Source organism: Pyxicephalus adspersus, chromosome 2 (genome assembly GCF_032062135.1).
Source record: "Pyxicephalus adspersus chromosome 2, UCB_Pads_2.0, whole genome shotgun sequence".
NCBI lineage: Eukaryota > Metazoa > Chordata > Amphibia > Anura > Pyxicephalidae > Pyxicephalus > Pyxicephalus adspersus.
This window is the reverse complement of record NC_092859.1, coordinates 91218596-91229740: the sequence shown is the minus strand read 5'-3', so window position 1 is coordinate 91229740 and position 11145 is coordinate 91218596. Positions and strand designations below refer to the sequence as shown.

General features: G+C 38.5%; 1 protein-coding gene across 1 annotated transcript in view; it reads left to right on the top strand.

Moving 5' to 3' along the window:
- The first annotated feature begins 595 nt into the window (after window positions 1–595).
- Window positions 596–11145, top strand: part of TMEM117 (transmembrane protein 117) — a 99153-nt gene continuing 88603 nt past the window's right edge. The window contains exons 1-2 of the mRNA XM_072401454.1: window positions 596–967; window positions 7818–8115. Coding sequence (XP_072257555.1) covers window positions 7842–8115 — 274 coding nt within the window. The 5' untranslated portion in view covers window positions 596–967; window positions 7818–7841. The remainder of the gene's footprint in view (window positions 968–7817; window positions 8116–11145) is intronic.

Below are 11145 nucleotides of genomic sequence, written 5' to 3'. Positions count from 1 at the left end.
GATATAATGGTATACAAATTGTCTATATTTTCTTTGCCAGCTCAAATCTTTCCCCACATCCATCCAAATGTGTTTAAAAAGGGAGCAAATGCTTCAAAAAATGAGATACACCTGTGGGAAGTATGCAAATCCAAAACATAGTGATGTGTAATACAATTTTCCTAAAAACATGATGACTAAAGAAACAGATCTTCATTTTTTATCTATCACTTGTGATCATCTCGGGTGAAAATCTAGCATCTGCACAGATGTCCCTTGAGTGCTCGGTGATTTGTCCTAAATGACCGCTGCTGTTACCTATAGGGAGAGACATGACTATGGACTTTGTACAACGCTGCGTAATATGTTGGTGCAATATGGATACAAGTAAATAATAATAAATGATAATGAGGAAAATGCAGAAGAACAAAAATGCAGAATGCTACTGATACTGTAACTAGAAACAATCACTAAAGATCACATTTATTGCAGATGTGTACATGGAGCATCAATATCAATTTCCCAACTCTGAATCAACCCCTCACACCCATTATGTCCCTGCAGCACTCTCACTTCAATCATGAGACATCATGACTTACTTGATTACCATCAACAATCCTAACATGCTATAGAAAGTGCTAGAACACATGATGAATCCAGGCAATGCCAGCGTCCAATACAAGGCAGATCTCTGTGTGAACTCCACAACACATCCCTCCCATGTGCAGCTATTGTGTACATGGCATGACGTCATTTAAAGGGATTGGGTCATCAGGAGTGCTGCTGAGGTTGGAGTCGTGCTGCTGTATGATGTGATCACATCCCTGAGATGTCAGCAGTTACAGGACACCAAGCGCTCCCCCACTGAACGCTGTGCTGCGATGTGCAGGGGAGGGCGTGGGCTGTGTCTGCATGGCTATTCCTGGAAGATGAAGCTATGCCCTGGAAGCGCTCACCTCTCTGGGTAAAGATTCCTGCTTTATAGCTGGTAAGTCATGTACTCTGAAAACAAGAAGGATTTACCAGTGTGGAGCTTACAGGATAATCTGTGATGAGGGTGCAACACTATTTCAGTTTAGAATAAAGTGACACTAAGGTGTGAGCACCTTGTAGCCATAGACTGTATGGTAAAGACACTTAATAAACACTAAGAGGTGAATAAAATAAGTCATCTGTTTTCATTCTTACACGTTGTTGTAAAGAGCAATGTGGATGCAAAGTGCAGCTTTCTATGCTATATAGATCAATGTGATCAGAGTGAATATAATATATATAAATTTTAGCTATCACCACTGTGCTGTGCATGACCTTCTCAACTTCTCTACCCCAAATGAACTACTAAAATCAATTTAGGTTTTTAGGAAACCTTTCTAAATCAAATCATTGTGATCAAAGTACACCTCATATTGGTGGTTGGTACCACTAGCTTTGAGAAGTTACATTGACTGTGGAGGTATGTAGTTGCAATCAGATAGGAAGTCAATCAGCCACAGCACAGGAACCACTAAAAATGTCTTCAGCAGTTTTCATAACCTTTTTTTTAATATGGTGGAACCCCTATAATAAATTTCAGGTTTTAGGGAACCCCTGTTATATTTACTATATCCACAGCTCACAGTACATTGTGGTCAGTAAGAAGAATGCCTCTTAAATTGCTAACCAGTGGGAAGTGTGTCACACTTACAGATAGCCAAAAAGAGCATTGATATCAGTTAAATTGATCTGGGAGATCTGAATTGCTCGTTGATCAAGGATACCCTAGCAACCTGTAGATAAAGCTTAGGGTTCTGGGTTCTGAGAAACACTGGTCTAGGGGAACCTTAGGGTCCCACAGAACCCTGTGAGAATGGCTGGTATAGAAAATATGCCCAGATTTTGGCAAATTGGGGTGCTTGTAGTATCACCCCCTGCCGAGTCTTTGCTAAAATTCCACATATGTGTTGTTTGTAGTGTTACTCCAGCTGGTTGTAGAAGTTTAAAGAACTTCCAGACTACTTTTAAAGTGATGAATTATTGGTAACGTTAGTATTGCCAATCTCAGAAAAAGAAAAAGTGTAAATATCTCTGTGTTCTGTAAATATTTTTCAAGTGTTGGCATTGAAACAAACACATACTTTTTATATATACATCCTGTTTTGACACTTGTTACAAGTATCACCTGATAATTTAGCAGCTTACTGTGCAGACATAGGTATGTGATTTGCATACACTTAGCAAAACAGGTATAACACGTTTTATTTCCAAACAAATATTGGAACTGATGTACTAGAACTCTGTGTAATCAGCTTCTTGTAAAGTGCCAGCCTAAAAATAGTCAGGACCCAAATAAAAACCTGGGATGCAGCCAATCATACTGCGATCTGATAGAAAACACACAGAGGGGCACAATCCAAAAGTACATCAGATATTTCTACATACCAACAGTTGTATTGCACAAAGAAAGCATGGGAAGAGTTCATTAGGTATTGTAACAGTACCTTGTATGATTTAATATCCACTGAGTGAGGAAGTCACAGCAAAAGTAATAATTGACTGGTTACTCCCGATTTGAACACATTTGATCACATAGGTTCAGCATGTTCTTCCAACAATCCACAGCAGCAATTCCCTGGAATTCTTTCTCCCTTTCCAAACTTTAAGCACAGTACTTTTGTTTATCCACATATATTCCTTGCAATCAGCGAACAATAAGATAAGAAAATCGATTAAAATGAGAGATCAGAAACTGGGTGATTAGATTGTTGTTTGTGTGTGTCAACTCTCCGGGTGGTAGAACTTTAAGCATTATCGTCTGGGCCTTTTTTTTCCCCAATATTCCCACATTTAGTTTCTGATAATGCAGACCTCATGGAAAACAACAACATACACAGTTGAAATACGTAAATTACTATTTCTTTTTTCCATCTTCCAAAGGGGTTGTAATTCTGTTAAGTGAGTTTTATGGTTTTCTTGTCTCTGCAACAGAGTCATGCAAGCTAGAAGTTTATTTCCAGGTTCAGCAATGCAGCATCTCGTGTCATCTGTCTCATTACAACCCACTCATTGGAAAATCAGTTATCATCATCCCCTCTGTGTAATTAGCAGGGCGGTGATTTAGGGGGAAGTAAATGGGGGAAAAAAAGAACAGCATTATTCCTGAATTTACAGTGTGTCAGAGGGGGTAAACAATATGACAGGTAACGCATATGCATTTTTACTGTGTTCTAATTTGTTTTCCTAATGGTAAATTATTTAGTAATGACATTAAAAACCTATTAAACACATGAAAACAACTTTTGTTGGTAAAGATGTTTTTCATTCTTTTTTATAGATTAATGCTAGAGAGAAAGAGAAGAAAAATTATTTATAAATGTAGTTCTATCTTGATATTGGAATCCCATAATCCCCTGAACGTCAGAACTTCCAGAACGTCAGAGTGGGAAAGGGATGGCCAACACTAATAGCAAAATGGACTCTGCTAATTGTACATGTGCAAAAATGTAACATGTAGACAGGTATAGATAGAAAAAAAAAGGGTTCAACACTGTGTTGCTGGCTGCTTTGTACATTAAAGCAGAACTAAACTCACATACTCACATACTCTTCTTCACCAGGCTGACATCTTCACTCAGTCCTTTTCTGGTTTAGGGTCTTTGGCCATACTGATTGAACAATCCACATGGCAAGATTGTATACTGATCTGTGCATGGACAGCTCAGTGTACATTCTATAGGAGATTACAAATAGGTAAGGAGGTCTGTTTATTTAAGAGACTTAGCATGTACCTTCTGTAATAAAGAGCCTATCTGCTCACAATTGTTTGATTTTTGTTTTTTTTTCACCTTTAACAATGGGCTTAAAGCTATTGGTTGCCAACGTAAACTTTGTCTCATTGGCGAATAATAACAGTTGATGGATAATGTGCAAATGTGCAACTCCGCTATACTTTGTTTGGTTGTTTCAGTTTAAAAAAATTGAAAAGATAGAGAAAATCTACTGTAGTCCTGACACCCATGGGTATAGGCGGCCAGTTTGTACCCTCCTAGTAAGTCAGCTTCAGAAACTGACAGAGGCTCACAGGCCTTCACTTTCAAGGGGGGGAGAGAGACTTAGAGCCTTTTGGTTGATTCTTCGGACCCTTGTCAGGCCCCAGGGCCCTTAGGACTGCCTGCCCTGTTTTCTCACTCTGTCAGTATCCCATGATTAAAGTTTTCCAGCTATTTACCCTCCAGCAATCGCCTACCAAAACATGCCATAAGCCCAAAAAGTGGTGCATCAGGGCAGTGGTTAACTAATTTCTTAATTTAGGGGTGCTAAGAAGCCTCTGTCACTCATCAGTGGTCTGGATCATGGCCACACTAAAAAGTGACATTGCAGCCACAGTTTCTGTTTTTGTTGATACCACTTGTCAAACTTGCAGTGACAGTGTGTGTGACATTGGGGCTGGGTAGGAAAGGAAAGGCAGGAGGCCATTTACCATTTGTAGGGCAGACAGTTGAACATGCTTTGCCTCAGTCAATTGTATTTCACAAGCCACAGGCAGCTGGAAACAGACAAGAAGGCCTACTATTCTTCCCACAGTATGGCACCTAGAGCTGTACTTCTCCTCTTATCCGCATCCTCTAGAGAGAAGAAAATGTCAGTAACTGCAGAGATATTTATGTAAAATAATGCAGAGGAAAAATGTGCATTGATCATTCTAGTCTGCTCTAAAACTGACAGCTGACTGGCACACTGGCCAGAGCCACGGATCATGTCTCCCATATGGATCGTAGGCTCCGGGAGGTGGGCGGATTGTGTCTCTAGTCTGTGAGGTTCAAAAGGTTGGTGACCACTGCTCTAGTTTACTGTACACTCAACAACATTCTCAATATCTCTCACATTCAAAAGTATTAAAAAGATTGGGATTTATTCTTTGCACACTTTTGCACTTTGTTGCTTTCTCTTTGCATTGTGTTTCCTGGATGCTTCATGTAGCTTATGGCTGTAGTGGCCAGCCGTTTCTACTGACTTGAATGGGGTTGCATTCCAATTGCACTGAGCTGCAGTTTAATGTAGTTGCTTTATGGTTGTTATGGTTGTCCTAGAGGACTGGAAATGGCCCATAATCCCTTGGGTGCCAACCGCAGCACAACTGCAACCGCTCATAACTGCTGTGGTTGACACTAGAACTGCTCCTGGACCCATTTGGTGATGTGAAGGTGGTGAGTGGCTACCCACATTGTTTCAGACTGCATGCTAAAAAAAGGGCTTACTCTAAGGGGAGTGAGGATAAAAAAATAATTTACCTTTACTTTTGAAAAAGCTTTGATCAATCCACAAACCAAGCCCAGCGAGCCCTGTGCTGTCTCTTTCTAGGACTCACTGTTCCACCATCTTCATTCTTCCGTTTTGTTAGTTTTTCCCCTCGTTGCCTTATCTCGCCCTGCTTTGGCATGAAATTGGGTGATGTGTCTTTCTTCACACGCGTAAGATTGAACACATAAGGTTTAATGGTATTTATTTATTTTTTTACATTAGAGGAAAGCCCCTTGATGATGCATAGGTTTACTTTAAGGTCTTCTCCCCACCCGCACCCTGTTGGTGGACAGATAAAGAAGAAAACTGATGAACTACCTCCAACACACTCTTGTGACTCTTGTGCTGATTCTCCTTCCTTCTCTCTGAGCTATACAATATAGGGTCTTTAAGAGGCTGCTAATAAAACCAGTTAAGGCACTTTTACTGCTTATATTTAAAAAATACTTATATGGATGTATTACAGAGCTGCATGAATTTGATTCTTTCATATAAGATCTAGTTAAGCCTTAACCATTTCCCACTCTAAATCTAAAAGAAAGTTATGGCTGGGATGAAACATTATTGCTTTCAATTTTTATCACTAACAATACATTTACCAATAACATTTGTATTACAAAAGATTAAAGCTATGTTCACTGGAACACACAATGCATCCAGCCTGTTATTTCAGCCTGCGTTCAGGTTGTGCTGCCAGAGGAAGCCAATGAAGTAAATGCCTAGCACAGCTTGAAAGCTGTCTGCAATGTTCGGATCAGCACAATACAACATCACACAAATGCAGAACTAAGTACTAAGCTCTTTATCTCAGTAGACTGTTATCTACCCAATATTTTGGGGCTGAAACTGAAAATGCCTAACAAATGCCCTTTTAACAGTTCATGGTGCCTAAAATTCTGTAGACCCCTAGGATGTAACTTCTGGGCCCTTAAAGATGGTGAAGATGGACAGCACAATAACATTATTGTAAAGTACATTAAATGCAATGATGGTGTAGCCTTGGATTGTATGTGTAGATCCAAGGCCTCAGCAGTGTCCTAAAAAAATGTCAAAAAACAGAAAATGAAGAAAGGTGTTATTCTTAGGTCTAAAACACTGGTTTACTGAGCCTTGAGCAGCTCCCTCCACACAAAAAAATCCAGGGCGCATGGTACTGCTCAGCAAGGAATTGTATTAACTGTTTTAAGATATTAAAAATTAGGGACCTTCCATATTTACCTTTCTTCCCGATGATAAAAGTCATTAAAAGTCATTATAAAAAGGGGGCAGTGCATGGCTCCCAGCTGTTGTCATTGAATTTTAAACAACGTCCCTGATTCTAAAAGAGGGCAAATATATATATATATATATATATATATATATAGTATAAAAATCATTAAAAGCCTTTTTATTGAGGCTAGAATCTGATTTTATTAGAGCTTTTTTTAATTCCCTGCACAGCACCATTCTTGGTGAAGGATGTACATCAGAAGGGGCCAATCACTTGCCCCTTATACATGCTTACAGGATGAGAAAGCAAAGAATTGACCATTTCAGTCTGTTGTTTTGGCTTCATTAACTAGTCACTTGGCTGGAGTAGAGAGGTAACCTAGCTGGGGGTGTTAACTGCAGCAGGAAAAAGAAGACCTCAGTTTTTCAGGCTTTCTACTGTTTGGCGGTGATATGAACATCTAAAAACTTGGTGGACAGAAATACAGATCCTTTGGTAGGTAAGATGGCTCCCTGATATGTATTTTTTCAGTGTATTTCATTCTTTTTCTGGAGTTTAGACTTGCAGTGTGGATACACACTTTTTTAAATCTGTTTATTAGCAGACCTTACTATTTTAGCAACGTGATGATAGATTATATTTAGAACAGCTCTGTCATTAGCATTTATAGTAAGATATTTATACCAGATTGTTTTGAACAGGCAATATTTATTCTCGAATGGAAGATTAGTGTCTAGGCATCTGTGTCATATACATGAATTCACTCTTATCCTTTCCAATGTGTTTTTTTCATTTTTACATACATAAGGTATGCAAAATACACCAATATGTAGTTGATGTTTTATTTCAGTTTGTTTGCCTATATTAGTACATTTCACTTTCCTGGCTTTTGAAGTCTATACAAAAAAAAAATAAATAATTAAAAGGGAGATCAAAAGTGATGCCACCAAATCAAAACCAGCCTGGGCAATAGATGGCTGTATTTCACAGCAAGTCTTCTACATATGCATAGTAAACCAAATTGTCAGAGCAGAGGGCAGCACCAACAGCCTTGGTTCTTTGCTCCAAACACACTGACTGCGGTGTGTGTATAACTATGAGTTTTCTAAAAAAACTATCATGTCCTCAATAATAACTGTAGTAACAAACCGCATGATCACATTAAAATTATAGGAACAGCTAATGCCTTCCCTGAAGAGATTACAGTCTATTTCTGGTACCTCTAGAGAAGAAAGACAAAATAATTAATCTCTGTCACTGCTCCTTAAACAGGACACTTACTGTATCATTTAGAATCATCAGTGTTTGTGTTTTTCTAAAAGATTGTGTTAACTTCTTTTTTTTTTTTTAGGATGTTATATACAAGATCACAAGGATGGGTAAAGATTTCCGTTATTATTTCCAGCATCCGTGGTCACGCATAGTAATCGCGTATCTGGTGACATTTTTTAATTTTTTAATATTTGCTGAGGATCCAGTGTCTCACAGCCAGACAGAAGCCAATGTCATTGTTGTAGGGAACTGCTTTTCTTTTATTATGACCAAATATCCAGGAGGAGCTTGGAACTTTTTAAAAGTCCTTCTTTGGCTTATTGCCATTATTGTCGGGCTTGTTGCGGGGAAGTTTCTATTTCATCAACGATTATTTGGTAAGTGGTATATATTTGGTATTTACATTAAATATTTTTTATTTACCATTTAATATTGCACATTTATGATGGAACACTATCATTAGGCATTCTTGCAGTTAATGAATTTAATATATAATAAGAAAAAAATGTTATATAGATTGTATGTGCAGGAAGATTGCACGAAGTGCTGATTTTCCTTACCAAAAAATAAAAACAAAAACAATAATGAAATATTTATTTAAAGGTGCCAGATAACAAGGTTTCAAATATATTGTATTGTGTACCATGGCTTCATGCTGAACTCCAAACAGATAGGGAAAAATGTGTTTATTAAAATATATAGATGTCTCATCACCGCCATGCTTCTCCTTCATTGCCCATTCAGCAGTCTAAAGTTGTTCTGTTGTTGCAGTGGAGGTGCAGGACTTGGCTTGCTGCTCACCAGGGTACCTAGATCACAAAACTAAATCTAAATAGAATTTAAAATGTTTTTTTGAGGTAAACAACTTCTATTAGGTTTTTGAACTTTGTATTTAGATTTTTTTTGCTGAATTTTAAGATGAAAAAAAAAAACAAACATAAAAAAAGTTTTTCCCATGGAAAGCTCTACCAAAGAAATGTATTGGTTATGTTCTTCTTGGGTAAATATAAAAGCAACCTAGATTCATATTCAAGCCACTAACACAACTTCTAATAAAGTTCTTTCATACAGATGACCCAAGGCAAGGGGACATTTTGTGTTTACCACAATTGAATTGGGGGTTGGCTTTGCCTAATATTAGTAAATGTAACACTGTGTAGCCTTTCCTTGGCTTGACTTTTTGCCACCAAGCCTGACAACCTCTTCCAACCCCAACCAATCTACACCCATTACCACCACCTTGATATGGCCTGTCCAGCTCTTGGCCTAACCAGCTCTTGGGCAACAGTACCCTTACCATAGAGCCTTTGCAACTGTACTTCTCTCCAACTTGTGCACCTTCCCATCTCAAGAAATTAAATTTCTCTTAAGCAAAGGAGCAAATGAGGAAGCTCTTCTGGGTGCATAAAAGAAGGGGTAGGAAGTCTTTTACCAGATTTAAACAGTGTGAGATAAAGAAGCATCATCCAAACAAGTGCCTGACATCCCCTGCACTGTATGTGAAAGTGAAAACTTGTGTAATGTGTGTGTATACTCCCCTCCCTTTGCCACTTTCTATCTGTCGTACTCTTCCAACAGATTGGTGTTAGTACACATATTACTCTGATGTCAAGTGAGCTCATTGGGAATCACCGTTGTCCTTACTTGACTTACTCGAAGAATGACATCTATGGTAATTAGACATGGCTTGAGCTATCAGAGCGTTAGTTATAATGAAATGCCCTGGGGGAAGGGGGAAATGAGGGGGGTTGACTTGATTGGTATAGGGGGATATTTTTTTTGTTTCACAGCTTTTGCTGGGGCTGGAGTAGATAAGTAAAAATCTGACAAATAATAAACTACATTTAAGAGAAAGAGACACCAACCTGAAAATACTATGCAAATTAGAAGTAAGGGTCCAAACTAAACTGGTCATCATTTAAGATGCCAGAGTAGCCAGACAGTAATCTATGCAAAAGAAAAAAAAAGCTCCTAATGACCACTAAATGTAATGCCCAACTTACTGGCACTGTGATTTTCAGAGAGCAGCATTGCAGCTGCTACTGTATATTTTGGCAGCCATTCAGTTGGTTTATACACACCTATTTTAGTAAGACATTTATTACTGTTCAAACAGGTGATTTACAAAAATGATTCAAGAATGAAAAAAACACTGTGCCTGGATTTTTGCTTTATTGTGGAGTAGGAAAACAGTGTAAGTGTATGAGTTTATTCAAAAATGTGCAGAGGGGAGAGGTTTAAGGGATTGTGTGCAAAGTGCAGAAAGGTTTGTTTATTAGGGAGTATATTAGTATTAAGGAATAATGGCAAAACAGAAACTAATATCAAAAGGATAGTGCTTAAATAGAGCAAATAACATTAAAGCTGCTGGCTCAGGTTCAAAACTAAAAGCATTTTAAATCTGGGTGTAAAACAAATGTTGACTTCCCATAAGTCACATAAGTTTTAAATAGGACCTACAGTATACCGAGACATTATGTAGGCTGCCATTTCCGACTTGGTTCAATAATAAACAAATTGTTCTGATCCTCTGCCTTTTATCCGCCTAATCTTTGAAGTGTGTACTTTGAGTACACAGCCAAGGTGTTCAGCCTTTTGTCACACAACTTGTCACATAGTTACCTGCATTCTTGTTTCACATCGGACTGGGATCACTGACACCAAAAGATCAGCTTTACATCCAGTCAATTCTTTACAATGAGTTCAGCAATGGGAGTTTACATAATTTACTTAGGGTCCTTTATGGACAATTTGGTGGCTCAGTGGCTATCTCTTTGACTTTGCAACATAAGAGTCCTAAGTTTAATTTATGTTCATGCTCCCCCACATAATTAAAGCCTTTTTACCCCTTTGATATCAAGAAAGTTTTTATCCAAAGTTAATATTTTTCCTGTATCTAACGATCACCAGCTTGGGTTTTAGATCCCAGAGATAGTACTTCTTGTTAATGTTGCTCCACAAGAGACACCAGCTCATTTATACAGTAGGAGTCTGTACACTTAATGCACTATTTGTACTTATAAAGCAAAGGACTTGTGTAACAGTTGCAACCACTAGTTCCATGGGTCCCTGGCATTTAGTGTGCCTGTGTAGACATTCTTCACAGTCCCTGGTGTTAGGAGCATGACTGTCAGAAAAACATCTGCAGGGCCACTGGAGCTGGCGACTGGAATGTAAAGGGATTGTAGAAACTACAGTGGGTTCAAAAGGATGGGTGGGGGGCTGGGGGGGTATTTAGAGTGGCTTTAAGGAGAATTTAAAACTCACTGGGACTATGATTTTGATACTTTTTTGTAGTTAGTGAGATGGTCCGATACTACACTTGGAATGCACAGGGGTGATGAAATAATATTCTGCATGTGGTGGGGGCAATTCAGGGTTTTGAAAGGGGGAGGAGGGCAAAGGGG